Below are 17,222 nucleotides of genomic sequence, written 5' to 3' on the forward strand. Positions count from 1 at the left end.
ATAGAATTGTGCAACACAGAAACAGACCCTTCAGTCCAACTCATCCATGCTGATCAGATATCCTAAATTAATCTAGCACAATTTGCCAACATTTTGCCCATGTTTCTCTGAACACTTCCTATTCATGTACCCATCCAGATGCTTTTTAAATGTAATTATTATACCCAACCCCATTACTTCCTCTGGCAGCTTATTTGATACATGCACCTGCTTGAAAAAGTTGCCCCTTAGATTTTTCACATCTTTTCCCTCTCACCTTAAACCTATGCTCTCTAGTTTTGAACTACCCTACCCTGGGAAAAGGACCTTGGTTATTCGCCCTATCCATGCCCCTCATGATTTTATAAATTTCTATAAGATCATACAAAGAGCGAGGGAAAAGTCAACCTGGACAACAAGTCAACTCTTTATTCATCGGCGAAGTGATGGTAGAGGTCATTGACAGCGTTGTTAAGGGACATTTAAAGATACAATCTGCAAAGGCAGAATCTGCTAACTGATGCTTTTGTTGGGCTGTGTCAGGGCCACTCGGCTCCTGACCTCATTACAGCCTTAGTCCAAATATGTACAAAAGAGCTGAATTCCAGAGGTGAGATGAAACTGATTGCCCTTGATATCAGGACAGTATTTGAATGAATGTGACATCAAGGAGCCCTAACAAAACTAGACTGGGAAAAGACTGCCCACTGATTAAAGTCTTTTTTAGCACAAAGGAAGATATTTGCTGTTGGAGATGAATCACCTCAATTCCAGACAGCTTTGTGACACTCCTCGGTGTAATGTTCTAGCCCCAAACATCTTCAGCTGCTTTATCAATCACCTTCCCTTCATCATAAGGTCAAAAGTAGGGATTATTTTCTGATGATTGCACTATGTTCAGCACCATTTGCAATTCCTCAGACAACTGAAACAGTCCATTTTCATACGCTGGAAAACACCTGGGCTTGTGCTGATAAATGACAGGTAACATTTGTGCCACAGAAATGCTAGGCAATGAGCATATCCAACAAGAGAATCTAACCATCACTCTCTGACAGTCAATTGCATTGCTGTTGTTGGATGTCCCACTACCAACATCGTGGAGGGTTACCATTGATCAAAAATTGAACTAGTCCAATCATATGATCACTGTGGCTTTAACAGCAGCTTAAAATCTATGAATTCTGTAGCAAGTAACTCACCTCCTGTCTCCTAGGACCTGTTCACCATCTACAAGGCACAGGTTAGGAGTGGAATGGAATACTTGCCTGGATGAGTGCAGCTCCAACAAAACTCAAGAAGCTTGACACCATCCAGGACAAAATATCTCACCTGATTGGCATGCCATTCACTATCTTCAATATTCATTCTTTTCACCATCGATGCACAGAGGTGGCAGTGTGCACTATCTACAAGAAGGATCGTACTAACTCAGTAATACTCCTTTCACAGCACCTTCTAAACCTATGACCTCTACCACCCAGTAGGACAAGAGCAGCAGGTACACAGGAATGCCACCGCTCCAGGTTCTCGTGCAAGCTGTGTACTATCCTGAATTGCAACTATATCACCATTCCTTCACTGTCACTGGTTCAAAATCCTGGATCTCCCTTCCTAACGGTATTGCAAATGTCCCTACATCCCAAGGACTTCAGCAGTTCAAGGCAACATCTCATCCTTCTCTTCTCCAGCATAACTAGGGATTTACAACATGCACCCCATGAACAAATAAATTTACCTGCTTTCATTTCATAAGCCTTAATATCCATAAAGGAATACAGGAGTAAGTCAATCAGCGTGTTTAGCCTGCTCTGTCATTCAATATGATCATGGCTCATTAGCAGCTTCAGTGCCATTTTCCCACACCATTCCATATCTGTTTACGTCACCAATATTTAGAAATATGTCAATCTCTACCTTAAATATAATGAGTAACTGAATTTACTGAACCCTCTGGGATAAGGAATTCCAAAGATTTACAACTCTCTGATTAAAAGCTATTCTCTGCTGTAGAATAAGTCCTTCATTTTTTGAAATTGGTTTTACACTCTGTATCCAGGGGAAATCATGCTTCGATCCTTTCTAACCCTTTAAATATTTTCTATCACTCCTCTTCTCATTCTTCAAAACCTTAGAGAATATAGGCACAGTTTTCCCATCTCTTTTCAATAAACATTCCTGCCATCCTGGGAACAAGAACAATATTCAAAACCTCATGCAATAAAAGCTAAGAAACCCTCCTTATTTCTTGCTGCATCTGCATGTTAGTCTTCAGTGACTTATTGATGAGAACACCCAAGCCCTATTATACATCTCCACTTTCTAATCTTTTGCCATTTAAGAAACCTTCCGCACATCTATTTCTCCTACCAAAGTGGATAATGTCATATTTTCTACAGCATATTCTATTTGCTGTGTTCTTGCCTACCCGCTAAGTCTGTCCAAATCCTCTTGAAGGCCCCTTTACATCATCCACCTGACTTTGTGTCATCGCAAACAGGGAAATACTAAACTGGTCCCCAAATTCAAATCATCGATATAAATTGTGAATAGCTAGGCCTATCTATGTGGCATGCCGCCATTCACAGTCTGTCAATGCAAGAGAGAACTGGTAATTCCTATTGTCTGTTTTCTACCTTTAGCCAATTCTTAATCCATGACACTATATTACATCCTGTCCCATATACTTTTATCATGCTAACACACCATCTGTGGCATAGTTTATCAAAAACCTTCTGAAAATGCAAACAAACTACATCCCTCTTCGTCAATTCTGCTAATAACACCCTCAGAAAAAAAACTCCAACAGTTTTGTCACACATGATTTCCCATTTGCAAATTCATCCTGACTATGGCCAATCAGATTATTATCCAACAGTTATCAATTCCTTTACAATTGATTCTATCATTTTCACTACAACTAGGCTAACATGTCAGTAGTTCCCTATTTTCTCTGTCCCTCCTTTCTTACACACTGAGGTAACCTTTGCTACCTTCCAATCTGAAGGCATCTTGAATCTATGGAATTTTGGAAGATGAACATCAATACGTCCTTAACCTCCATAGCTACAGGTCCCAGGGACTTGTCATCTTTCAGTTATATTATAATTTCTCCAACACAACCCTCTTATTAATTCTAATTTCCATCTATTCCTCATTCTCCTTCATCTGTTCGATCTCTAGTTCTACAAGATATTTTGTAGTTTCCTCAGTGAAGGCAGACACAAAGTAATAATTTAGCTTCCCTGCCATCTTTCTAATCTCCATTATATATCCGCCCAACTCTGTCTATTTGTTTATTTGGCAAATACTTTGAAGTCTTCAATTCCTACCCCATCCTCACTCCCACAGCTTCCACAGCCTCAACTGCTCTAACAGGTGAGAGGATTCCAGATTTCCACTAGCCTGTATAATGAACTGGCAGATAATGTTGAGAACAGCAAAGAGTTTGAAAGATAAGGACAGTTGGATTTTTAAAATTTCATTTATTATTGTCACATGTGTCTCGGTGCAGCAAAAAGTTTTGTTTTGCATGCAGTACAGGCACATCATACCGTACAAAGTGCATTAAGGTATAGAACAGAGTGAGGAATACAGTGTTATGGCTGCAGGGAAGGTGCCCAGAGAGCGAGATCAACATTAAATTTAAACTTTGAGAGGTCCATTCAGAAATCTAATAACAGTGGGGAGAAAGCTGTTCTTGAATCTGTTGGTACATGTGTAAAATCTTCTGCCTGATGGAAGGGGTTGGAAAAGAGAAAAACCAGAGTGGCAAGGGTTTTGCTTATATCAGCTGCCTTCCCAAGGCAGCGAGAAGTATCAGTGGGGTCAATAGGTGGAAGGTTGGCTTGCTTGATGGTTGAACAGGATGTAAAATATTTAAGTTCTTGAGCTGCTTGGTTAGGAAATCCCTGATCACTACCTTCTAAAGATGTCTCCCCACATTCCCCATCCTGCCACCCAGCCCTGCCCCTTTCTGTGACATGACATTCTGTGTGATTTTGATCATGATAAACCTTTCCCTCCTTGGCCTCCTAAGCCTGTCAGCAACCTTCACCACAATCCTCCTCCAATTTCTCTGGCAGCCACTTGGGTACCTGATTCCATTCTTACCTGACCAGTCAGAGTGACAGAATCACATAGACTGACTTTTCTCTTCACTTCTGTGCCTTCCCAGGATCTATCCTCACCCTTATTCCCCATTTCTGATCCATGTTTCTCCTCAATGACACCACCCAAAAATTGAGGTTGGGTTCCACATGTACACTGGTGATGACCATCACTATCACCTCTCACCACCCTCCACTGTCTCTTAAATGTCATACTGTTTATCTGACATGCAGAATTAGACAATGTCTTCCATAAACACATGCTTTGTCTGTTCCATACATCATTAGACACAGGAAGTTTAAGTCTAAAGACATTTAGCTCTGACATTCCCAGTCAGACTTCTTCACCCCTTTCCTAAACTTGAATGAAAGCGAAAACCATGCGTGCTGGAGATCTGAAATAAAAACAGAAAATGCTAGAGAAACTCTGTAGATCCAACAGCATCTGTGGAGACAGAGCCAGAGTAAACTTTTGAAATCTGAAATGACTCTTCTTCAGAATTTTCCTAAATATGAACTCATCCAAAATTCTGCTACCCATATCCTAACTTGTGCTAAGTCCCAGATACCCCTCACTCTGTATTTTGTTTACAAATCTTCTTTTCCTTTTCATATCTTTCCATGGCACCATGTCTTTGCCACTGTAGATGCCTACAGCCCTACAATCCCTCAAGTTGCCTGAACTCTCCAATTCTAACCTCATATGCATTCCCTACTTTCATCACTGCACCATTTCTGTCTTCCATGTCTTCAACTGCCTCGACCCTAAACTCGAGAATCCCCTCCAAACATTTAAGGCCTTTAAGATCTCCCTTTGGTCAATGGAATCTATAATGTGTCTTTCTCAAGGCACATCCCACGCTTCAGCCAAGTGTTGTACATGGTGGTAGAATTTTAGACAAGAACACCAATGACACAGCACAAAATTTGAGAAAGTAAAATAAATTATTATTATGCAAAAATTCAGAAATAGTAATTCCTGCAAACCTAAGAACTTACTTAGATGAGCACCAAGAATAAATGATCAGAGAAGCAGCAGTTCTGGCTGATACCTATGATATCTGACATGGTTACAGCTGGGAGATGATCACATGGAAATCTATGAGGAAATTGGAGCAATATAAAATCTGCAATAGAAATAGAACAGGTTTGGGGGAAACAAACAGAAGGATATCAAAGCAATGAAGGAGAAAGACTAGAACTAAGAAGTGATATTAAAAAAAACTGGACATACTTTAAAAAAATGAAAAACAGTAATCAGGATACTGGGAATTAAAATGCAATGGTAGTACCAAAAGAATGTTTCCTTATAATGTACAAAGAAGGGAGAGATGACTGTAGTCAGTCACGAAAATTCTTCCTTGAATATTGATAAAGAGAAGAGGTCAACAGGATATTCTCAACATTTTATCTCAGAAGAGGAAGTATGCAGGTTCTTTACTCAGAGAGTGGTAAGGGTGTGGAACGCCCTGCCTGCCAATGTAGTTTACGCAGCCACATTAGGAGCATTTAAACAATCCTTGGATAAGCATATGGATGATGATGGGATAGTGTAGGGGGAGGGGCTTAGATTAGTTCACAGGTCGGCGCAACATCGAGGGCTGAAGGGCCTGTTCAGCGCTGTATTGTTCTATGTTCTAACGTAGGATGTGGAATTGTCCCTGAGGTACATGAAGGAACCTGTAGTCAGATTTCCATTGAATCTTTTACAGCACATTCCATAGTGAAAAGGACAAGAGCTACATGGACACACTGATCCGCCGACTTCAGATGTACTCGAAGAACTTGGAGCACCTGGTAGAGGAGAGAACAGCCCTGTACAAGGCTGAACGTGACAGAGCAGATCAGCTCAACTACATGCTATTGCCAAAGTGAGCCAGATCAGCCTTTGTTGATTTTTGCATCATGGCTATCTTTGTCCACTTACATACCACCATATAATTTGTCTGACTACACTTATCCTAGCTGCTTCACTGTCCTTGAATCTCCTTGTCTTCAATATCTATCTTACAGTGTGATTGTCAAACTTGTTAATATTGTTAAGTAGATCCAGACGAATTTGAGTGAAACTGGATGCTAATCCTGTTCTGATTTATTCGCAGAATTCAGCATTGTCTGCCACACCTACCAACTAACCCAGTAGCTCTTTATATGTGCTTAATCTTTCCGTGCTTTTTACCAGTATTTCATTAATCTTGATAATACAGTTAACTTACTATTAGCAGATATAGCTGCTTATAAATTTGCCTGGCATTCAAGATGATAGCATAGTGGTGAAAATGTAGGTTTTGCAGTGTTACTGGTTTGATTTTTAGCTTGTTTGCTGAGTGTTTGGTTCCTGCCTTGGGAGTTATCTGTTTCAACATCTTGTGGCACATTGTTAGTGTCCCTGCTTCTGGGCTGAGAAGGTCTGGGTTCTACTCCTACCTGCTCCTGAGGTGTGTCCAAAAGTGGTCTGAAAAGATTGCTTAAAAATATCTATACATCTATCTGCCCAACGTCTGTCTTGCTGTGAAACAATTTGTACAGGTTTTACTCCATCCAGTGCCGTTGTGCCTGTGATCATTGTCAGAACTTTTTAATTAATCCTCCCCCGTGCTTTTTCCTGATATGCCTGAAATTCTATTTCTTTTCAAGTATTTCAATATTGGTGAACTATGTCGTGGAACATGTATGGAAACATACAAAACTGTGTTCAAGAGAGCCCAAGAAAATGTATCCCATTGGAAAGTAAAAATAAGGAAATGTTTGTCAGGTGAACAGTGGAAGAAAGAATAGGGAAGGGATGTTTGGAGGCAGGAGTCATGTGATCACACCTCCTGGAATATGCCTAACACTAGTTAACAACCCTACCTAGCACCTGAGGCATTGCTCAGATGATGGTGGAGGTGAAGATCATTGAATATTGTTAAAATTAAGGTAGATAGCTTCTTATTGGACAAAGGAATCAGCAATCATGGGAGGAAGTGGGAATGTGGAATTTGACGCACAAACAGATCAGGCTAGAAGGGCTTAATGGTTTCCTTCTCCTCCTAATTCATACCTTCTTAATGATGGCAAATATGAAATTAGGTCTCTTTATCGGAAAATCCAGACCTACACCTGAGACTCTTTGAGGTCACCCCTGCCTCCAGTGAAGACATTGTGTACTCAGGTTCAGGATGCAGTGTGCCGAGGGTAGTGTCCCTACCTCTAGGTCAGAAGCTCTGGTTCAAAGCCCAAATTAGGTGAGTCACAACCGTATCCAAGAAGGCTGATTTCAACCTTTAAGTCTTTCAGATACGCCTGTGGCAGATGATAAGCGAAGGGGGAGAGAATTTTCTGATCAGCCATGCTTCCCAAATTAGGAGAATGTGCAGGTGTGTTCTTGCCATGAGCAGACATCATCTTACATACACATAGGCATATACGCACATTCACACTCAGACACACATGCACATACAAATATGCATATACACACACAACATACACACAGACACGTGCACACAAATGCGCGCACACACGCACACGCACACACACACACACACACACACACAATGAGAACGGTATGCACAATAAAATTGCTTTGCTCATTCCAGCTATCCACTATCAGAGTCCTGAGTCACTTGCTGCTGAAACTGTTCCAGTGTTGTTCTTCCTGGCTTTTCAATGATTTTAGCTAATTTAAAAATTCACAGGCATGTGCTCAAAGTGTTCAAATCCCTCCAAGGCTTTTCTCCTTATCTCTGTAAACTTCTTTAACCCTGCAATCCTCTGAGATCTCTGCAATGCTCCATTTCTGGTATTATCCCTTTTCTTTAACGCGCTAACTTTGTTGATTGCATCCTCAGTGCACATGCCCCCAAGGTCTGCAATTCTCTCAAACACCTCGACCATCTCTCTCTCTCCCTTCTCATTCAGACCTTTGTACAATTTACTTCATTGACCATGTTTGATTACCTGATATATCCTTAGAGTTTTAGCTGAAAACTCTCCTGTGAAGTGCCCTGGGAGGTTTTATTATGTAAAAGATGCCATGTAAATGTAAATTGTTGTTAGTCTACTTTTTAAAGGAGCAGGAAGTGACCGTTTCTCTTTTGCTTTTAATTTTAGGCCAGTCGTGATATCGTTGAAGACAACGGGTCAGGTTAAGGCTGAGCTTTTTGAAGAAGTGACTATCTACTTCAGTGATATAGTGGGGTTCACCACCATCTGTAAGTTCAGCACTCCCATGGAGGTGGTCGACATGTTAAATAACATGTACAAGAACTTTGACCATATCTTGGACAATCATGATGTCTATAAGGTATGAAAGAGCCACATTGTGAACTTGAGGGCTTCTGATTGTGGCAGAGTTGAGTCATTATCCCTGAGGTCAATATCATTCTAGCTGATCTTGACCAGACCCCATTTGGAGTTCTGTGCCCAGTTCTGGTCTCCTTAGACCTACAAAGCTATGCTATTAAATACTTAATTGGATGCATGATGCTTTGAAACATCCTGAAATGATGAAAGATGTTCTTGAAATGCAAGCTTCTTTTGAGACAGAGTGAACAATGACCCTGTCTGTTTGTTTGACCCAGGTGGAAACGATTGGGGATGCCTATATGGTAGCATCTGGTTTGCCAAGGCGGAATGGAAATAGGCACGCAGTGGACATCGCCTGGATGGCCCTGGACATTTTAAACTTCATGGGGTCATTTGAGCTTCCTCACCTCCCTGACCTGCCTATCTGGATTCGGATAGGTATTCATTCAGGTAACAAGGCAAAAGCCCCGTAGTCAAAGGGAAGGGCATAGGCAAAACCTGCCTCAAGTTGATAGAGTCAGGCAGTATCTTTAAAGGCAATATGAATCTCAGTATAGAAAAGAAAGATGTCAAGGCCTTGTAGAGGGCAAGAAGAATATAAGGACCGAAGAAAATAAGAAGGAGCAGAAGTAGGCCATTTGGCCCCTCAAGCCTGCTCCACCATTCAATAATGCCCCAGGCCTCAACTTCCTCTTTCAACTCCTCCACATAGCCCTCAACTCCCCTGTATCTCAACCACCGCCCCCCCCCCCATCTCCTCTTTAGATTCTGTCAGTGACTTGGAATATTTATTAGAATGAAACAAACGATAAAGGAATTCAATAACATGGAAGACTCAAAAAACTAGTATAATTTACTTAGAGAGATAGTTAGAGGCAGATTTAAAGGAGTTGTTCGGAAGCCCTGATTTTCATTCCTGGGTTAAGAAATCCCAGCTCTCTTTAAAAATGGATGTCAGTACTTTTGATTTTTGGTTCATGATGGGTGGGAAGCTGGATTGGGAGTTGGACCAGACAACCTAGGAACAGCCAAAGGTCAGGCCTAGTGCTCAAAGTTTAAAAACAAAGATTAAAACAGAAAATATCCCTCCAACTCTCACTCCCTCACTTTTCATGCCCTATCTATGCCAACCTATACACTTATAGATGCCCCCGTGCCAAGGACTAACGTAAACAAACATTTTACTCAATTTCTGATGTATTAAGCGTCTTAGTTAAGTGCTTAATCCCTTGTGTCAATTAACATTTTGGTTCAATAAGTAGCAGAATTTAGAATTAGCTTTATTGTCACATGTATTCACATGAGTGCAGTGAAAAGTTTACAAGTCGTCACTTATGGCGCCATCTTAGGTACAGAAGTATCTAGCTACAGATTCTTAATTACAAATTCTTAGGGAAATAAAATTAGAAAAATAAAGTATAAAAGTCCAGCAATAAATTAGAAAAATAGAGAAATAGAAGTTCAGAATAACAGTCCTTCCAATCCAGACCACGCCAGATTTCACCTTGAGGCCGGAAGTTGAGTCCACATTGAGGACATTGGAGCTGTCTGTCATCCCAATGTAAAATGATAGTTTGGCAAATTGCTCATGCAGCAGAAATCCTGTCATGGTTTCATATTAGCAGGCACTCTAGAATAACCAGCACTCTTTTCTTAACTCCACATCTTTTGGGCAGTTTTATGAAAACTTTACCAGTCTGATGAATTACAACCCATTTCACAAACCCAAAGGGTTCCTTACCTCCACCAAAAGTGTCCTGGGACCAGATTCAAAATGGCAGCTTACCTCTCGAAAAGGTCGGAAAATATAAAATATTGTTTTAACCCTCATCCGACACCAATCCTTCATTCCCCCTCATCCACAAACACTTCCTAAATCCCAATCATGCCAACCCATGGAACCCAATGACCTAAACCAATTCCCTATGGCCCTTTGGATGGCACAGTAGCTCAGTGGTTAGCACTGCTACCTCACAGCACCGGAGACCTGGGTCCAGTTTCAGCCAAGTGCGACTGTCTGTGTGGAATTTGCACGTTCTTCTTGTGCCTGCATGAGTTTCCCCTGGGTGCCCCAATTTCCTCCCACAGTCTAAAGATGTACAGACAAAGTGGATTAGCCATGGGAAATGTAGGGTTACAGGGATAGGTTGGAGGCGTGGATCTGGGTGGGGTGCTATTCGAATGGTTACTGTGGACTTAATGGGTTAAATGGCCTGCTTCCTCTGCTGTGGGAATTTATGATTCATAGCCTTGGTGCCTTCTTCTATTCACCACCTTTTCCCCTTCACCTGCAACGCCGACGAGTATTGCATAAGGAGAAAAAAATTGTTCTATTATTTGAATTTCTATATCACATCTCAATTGATAAAGCACTCTCCTTCATGAATACACGTTTTGACACTTGTTGACACTTCTTAATATGTCTTGACAAGTTGGACAGTTTCAAGGGGTTTATGCATCTTTTACACTTAATCTTCCCCATAGTTAATAGTCAAAAAGGGCACTTGATACCCACATCTCCAAATTATAGAATCCCTACCGTGTGGAAGCAGGCCATCTGGCCCTTCATGTCCATACCAACCCTCCGAAGGGTATCTCACACAGACCCACCCTGCAACCTTGCATTTCCCCTGGCTAATCCACCTAGCCTGCACATCCCAGCACACTATGGGCAATTTAGTGTGGCCAATCCACCTAACCTGCACATCTTTGAACTGTAGGAGAAAACCTGCATTCCCAAAGGATCCCTGAATCCCACTACCCCCAAGCATCCTGGGACTATGTCTGCAGGGCTATCTTTGCTCACCAAGAGTAGCTTGGCTATCCCAAAGAAAGCACTGTGTACAGTTCTGCTGTTAGCTGCTGTAATATCCACATTTCAGATTCTACATTCTAGATACCGGGAACTCCAAAATCCCATTTCAGTGAAGGGAGAAGGTCATTTGAATGGCCAGATGCTTCAAGGAATCAATCATGCATGAATTATGGTTCACCCCAATCCCACCTTCGCAGAAATGGGAAATGTTGGCTTCAGGGGTGAGATTTGGGATTCCCAACTTCTTTGAGTATTTTCGCCACAACAAAGAGGCTCTGTCGTGGGCAAGTAAATAAGGAGAAACTATTCCACCCAGTGGTTAGTAGCCCAAGTTCACGAATTTAATTACTAAAAGATGCAGGAACGAGATGAAGATTATTTTAATGATGTGGTGAGTTATAATACTCTGAGCTTTGCACTGCCCAAATGGATGGCTGTAACAACTTCAACATGGGATTAGATAAATATTTGAGAAAGAAGACAATTCCAGATCAATATGGGAAAGATCAGTTTGTGAAATTTGTGGTTAGAAGGATGTTGCCACCATTCTGCTATTCCTGACTGGGTCTAAGTCATAGAATCCCTACAGTGTGGAAGCAGGCTATTCAGCCCATCTAGTCCACACCAATCCACTGAAGAGCATCCCACCCAGAGCCACCTCCCTACCCCATCCCTGTAACCTTGCATTTCCTCTGTTTAATCCACCTAGCCTGCACATTTCTAGACACTATGGGGATTATTTACTGTGGCCAATTTACCTAACCTGCACATCATTGGACCGTGAGAGGAAACCCACACAGACACAGGGACAATGTCCGAACTCCCCATAGACAGTTGCCTGAGGCTGGAATTAAATATGGGTCCCTATAGTTGTGAGGCTGCACTGCTAACTGAGCCACTATACCATGTATATGTTTTCCTGTGGCAGAGAATCAACCACTATTGAGTATTAATGATAAGAAGTTCTGAACAATATGCAGTTCATTACATAAGAGCAATTAAATACAATAAGATTAATTACTATTAAATAGTCAGGTATTGTTGTAAGACTTATGGAAGACAGATGATACATTTGTCCCTATCAAGATCCAGAGCTATTCTCCTGCTTTCCTCACCCATGTCTGGGTGACATCATCAAATTGGGTGAAATTTAATGCAGTCTCCAACCCTTTTAGAACCAATACACTACACAACACAGTAGAATGATACTCATTGGATAGCTCATTCAAAGTACCAGCACCAACACAATGGGCTGAATGAGCTTCCATTCCATTGAATCTTTCTACAATTCTTTGTCTTCCCTCTTATCATGGCTTTGTTTGTCACAGGTCCATGTGCAGCCGGTGTGGTAGGGACCAAGATGCCACGATACTGTCTGTTTGGTGATGTGGTCAACACGGCCTCACGAATGGAGTCTACAGGATTACGTAAAATCTACATCCCACCCATCTGAATCTAACACTTTTTCTCTATCCAGCTAAACTGTGTACCTTACGTCTGTCTCTGTTTGTCTTGCTCTATTTTTCTGTCTGTTTTCCTCTTTTTTATTGTTCTATTTTTCTTTTTCTCCCTTAACTCCTTTTTAATCTTTGACTTTTTCCATTCTTCTCAATTGCTATGTCTCTCAACTCATGTCTGTCTCTATAATTTACTCTGTCTCTCTAAATGCACTTCTGTCAGTGCACCTATATTTCTTGTTGTGTTTATCTCTGTCTTTCTGTGTGTCTCGATTTAGTACAGTTTTTTTTATTTGATTTGATTTATTATTGACATGTACTGAGATACAGTAAAATGTATAGTTTTGCATGCTATTCAGGCAAATTATACCTTACATAAGTAATCACGGTAATAGAACAGAATGCAGAATTTGGTGTTGCATGTGCAGAGAAAGATCAGTTCTAATATATGAGAGGTTCGTTCGTTACTCTGATAGCTGTTCTTGAATATGTTGGTACCTATTTTCAAACTTTTGTACTTTCTGCCCAATGGAAGAGGGTGGAGAGAGAGTATAACCAGGGCAGGAGGAGTCTTTGATTCTGTTGGCTGCTTTCCTGAGGCAGTGGGAGTGTAGATGGTGTCAACAGAAGGAAGGCTGGTTTTGTCTGATGGACTGAGCTACGTTCACAACTCTGTAATTTCTAGCGGTATTGGGCAGAGCAGTTGCCATACCAAGATGTCATGCATCCAGATAGGGTGTTTCTATGGTCATTGTGGACTTGCCGAATTTCCTCTGCCTTCTTCGGAAGTAGAGACGTTGGTGTGCATTCATGACTGTACAGTCAGCATGAATGGACTCAGACAGATTGTTGGTGATATTTACTCCTAGGAATTTGAAACACCTGACCACCTCTACCTCAGCACTGTTGATACAGAACAGGGTGTTTCCTCCACTCCGCTTCCTGAAGTTGAATACCAGTTCCTTCATTTTGCAGACATTAAGGAAGAGATTGTTATCTTTACACAATGCCACTAAGCTGTCTATCTCCTTCCTGTACTGTCTCTTGTCATTGTTTGAGATCTGACCCACTATGATGGTGTCATCAGCAAATTTATAAATGGAGTTAGGGCTAAATTTGGCCACATGGGCATGAGTACATAAGGTGTATGGTAAGGGGCTGAGTATATAGCCTTGCAAGGAACTAGTGTTAAGGATTATTGTGAAGGAGATGTTGACGCCTATCCTTACTGATTGCAGTCTGTGGGTCAGGAAGTTGAGGATCCAGTTGCAGACGGTTGAGCAGAGTCCTAGATCTCGGAGTTTGTCGATGAATTCTGTTGGAATTATGGTGTTTTAATTCAGAGCTAAAATCAATAAAGAGAAGTCTGACATAGGTGTCTTTGTTATGCAGTTTTTCCAGGGATGGCTGTAGGGCCTGGGAGATGGCATCTGCACTGGACCTTTTGTGACTGTAGGCAAATTGTAGTGGATCAAGTCAACCTAGGAAGCTGGAGCTGATGTGTACCACTACTTACCTCTCAAACTACTTCGTATTGATGGATGTCAGAGCCACAGGGCAGTGGTCATTAAGACATGTTGCCTAATTTTACTTTAGCCCCAGAATGATAGTGGTCTTCCTGAAGTAGGTAGGGACTTCACACTGCAGTAAGAAAGGTTAAAGCTGTCAGCAAATACTCCCACCAGCTGGTCTGCTCAGGATCTGAGTGCACAGGCAGGGACTCCATCCAAAGCAATCACTTCTAAAGGGCTCATTTTTAAGTAGGCAGATCTGACGTCTGTGGCGGTGACAGTGGGTATAGGTGCACTTGAGGCTGTCAGGGCAGGTGACATCATTTCACTGACTACCTTTTATTAAAAACGAACAAAGAATGCATTGAACTCATCGGGAGAGGGATGCATTGTTGTAAGCAATTCTACTCCACTTTGTTTCGTTGTCCATTATATTGTGTAAGCCTTGCACAGTCAATGTGTGTTTGTGTGTTTGGTCAGAGACTCTAGTTTAGTCTGATATTACCGCTTGGTGTCCCTGATGGTTTTGCGAAGACCATACCTAGATTTCCTTATAGATCAGGGTCACCTGACATGAGCACTTCAAACCTGGACTTCAGTGGGGAGTGGATCTTCTGGTTCATTCATGGTTTCCGGTTGGGGAACACTCAGGTAACTTCTTTGGCATGCATTCCTCTACAGACTTACTGAAGGTGGCCGCTGAATTCTTCTATATGATCAGTCCACCAACTCCATGTAGTCATGTAGGTTAGGTATGGACTAAAACTCCTGCCACAATCTCATATTAAACCCTCCCAGGACAGGTCAATTTCAATACAGAGTGACAACAGTGTCCCTTCAAATATCCCCACCACAAGGGAAATAATGGAAAATCAAAAATTCTATGGATGCTGGAAATCAGAAACAAAATCAGAAATTGCTGGGAAAACCCAGCAGGTCTGGCATCTGTGGAGAAAGCAGAGTTAACATTTTGGGTCCAGTGTCCCTTCTCCAGAACATGTAAAGTGATGGCTAGATAAAGGTAAAGCTCCCTTAAAAACTAACATTGTGATTAAACAACGCCTAATGAATATGCCCCATCTCATTTAATATTTGATCCTTATGTTCAAGAATGACTCTCCCAAACTCTCACTCTGGATTTAACCCTTTATCCATGCTGGTCCAGTGTGTATTATCTAGTTTTCTCCCTACTTCCATTTGAATGATTCAAGAGGCCTTTTGTCTGAACTGCATTAAGAAATGGATATTCTCTTTGCAGCATTAAGAATTCATGTAAACCAATCGACAATCAATATACTGAAGAGGACAGAGTGTAAATTTGAATATGAGATGCGGGGAGAGACCTACCTGAAGGTGATCCTGACTCTTTGATCTAATTATACTTCTTCTACTCGAAATTTTTAGAGCTGAGTTTGATAGTCTTGTGTTGATAACATAGGATAGGGGCATGAACAGATTAGAGCTGAGGTACAGATATACCATGGATCTTAGCCCATGATGGAACAGGTTCAAGGGGCTGAATGGCTACCTCCCATTCCAATAGAGAGGTTATTGTGGTCCAGGGATTCTATCTCACACTGTGTAAGCTTCCTGAGAGAATAACAAGCGCACCAGCTCCTGAGCATTCACTGTTTCTACTCTTCATCACATAGGAAGAAAAACATGCATTTATGTAGTGCCTTTCTCAACCTCAACTTCTGAGGTGAAAACATTGTTGTGCAAAACATGGCAATCATTTCATATGCAGCAAGATTTCAGAATAACCAAGTCATGGTTTAAGATGTTGTTTGTGGGAGGAATGTTAAAACAAAATACTGAAGATTCTGGAAATCTGAAAAAAATACAAAATTCTGAAAATATCCAGCTGATATGAAGAGATAAGCAGAGTTAAAGTTTCAAGTAAATGACCTATCAGGGAATGAATAAAAGGCAAAATACTCAACAGGACGTCAATGCTACCACTCCTCAATAAAATGGTGTTGAATCTGCTCAAGAGGGAAGAAAGGGCTTTGATTTAATCTCTTGTCCAAAAGAGCACTCGCAGCAGTGCAAAGTTTCCTTAACTGGCAGCCCAGACTGTGTGCAAGTCCAGGGCGAATCTTCTGACTTAGACATGAATTTGCTGAAGGCTGGGGAATTTGGCTACACATTAATAGGTCCCAATATTTGATTTGGGAGTTGGCAAAGCAATCAGCCCATGAGAAGTGACTATTTCTGAAGAAGGGTCTAGGCTCGAAATGTCAGCCTTCCTGCTTCTCTGATGCTGCTTGGCCTGCTGTGTTCATTCAGCTCTACACCTTGGTAAATCATGAGTCATATGATCTACAAGGGAATAACTAATATCTTGTCTGTTTCAGGGAAGAGGAACTGAAGTGACCTATTGGCTCACGGGAGAAACAGATTGCAATTTCAGGCTGCCAACCCCACCTTCAGCGTAAGTGAGACAGGAGAAGCATACACTGTTACCAGCACTGAGGAAGGTTTAGTTCACCCTGAAAGGCAAGCAATAGGGTGGCTTCTAAGAAATAGGAGCAGGGGCAAGCTTAGAATTCTATAAGTGTCAAACTGAATCACCTATCATTCTTCAAAACTCCACAGAATATATAAGAACATACGAATATAAGAAACAGGAGGAGGAGTAGGACATCTGGCCCCTCGAGTCTGCTAGGCTTTTCAATAAGATCATGGCTAACATTTTCATGGGCTCAGCTCCACTTGCCTGTCTAGTCACCATAACCTCGAATTCCTTTACTGTTCAAAAATCTATCTTTGCCATAAAAACATTCAACAAAGTCTCAACTGCTTCACTGGGCAGGGAATTCCACAGATTCACAACCCTTGGGGTGAAGAGGTTTCTCCTAATAACAGTCCTAAATCTACTACCTGTTATTTTGAGGCTATGTCCCCAGTCCTAGTTTCGCTCACCATTGGAAACAACCTCCCTGCTTCCACTGGTGTATTCACTTCATAATTTTACATGTTTCTATAAGACTCACTCCAATTCTTCTATATACCAATCAGTATAGACATGGCCTGCTCAATTTCTCCTCATAAACCAACTCTG

General features: G+C 41.5%; 1 protein-coding gene across 2 annotated transcripts in view; it reads left to right on the top strand.

Moving 5' to 3' along the window:
* LOC125447136 (guanylyl cyclase C-like) overlaps window positions 1–17,222 on the top strand; it is a 121,308-nt gene that overhangs the window by 93,153 nt on the left and 10,933 nt on the right. For both annotated transcript variants that reach the window (XM_059640599.1, XM_048521281.2), the window contains exons 21-26: window positions 5,801–5,959; window positions 8,181–8,373; window positions 8,651–8,825; window positions 12,519–12,617; window positions 15,417–15,511; window positions 16,516–16,592. In XM_059640599.1, coding sequence (XP_059496582.1) covers window positions 5,801–5,959; window positions 8,181–8,373; window positions 8,651–8,825; window positions 12,519–12,617; window positions 15,417–15,511; window positions 16,516–16,592 — 798 coding nt within the window. The remainder of the gene's footprint in view (window positions 1–5,800; window positions 5,960–8,180; window positions 8,374–8,650; window positions 8,826–12,518; window positions 12,618–15,416; window positions 15,512–16,515; window positions 16,593–17,222) is intronic.

Source organism: Stegostoma tigrinum, chromosome 38, assembly GCF_030684315.1.
Source record: "Stegostoma tigrinum isolate sSteTig4 chromosome 38, sSteTig4.hap1, whole genome shotgun sequence".
Lineage (NCBI taxonomy): Eukaryota > Metazoa > Chordata > Chondrichthyes > Orectolobiformes > Stegostomatidae > Stegostoma > Stegostoma tigrinum.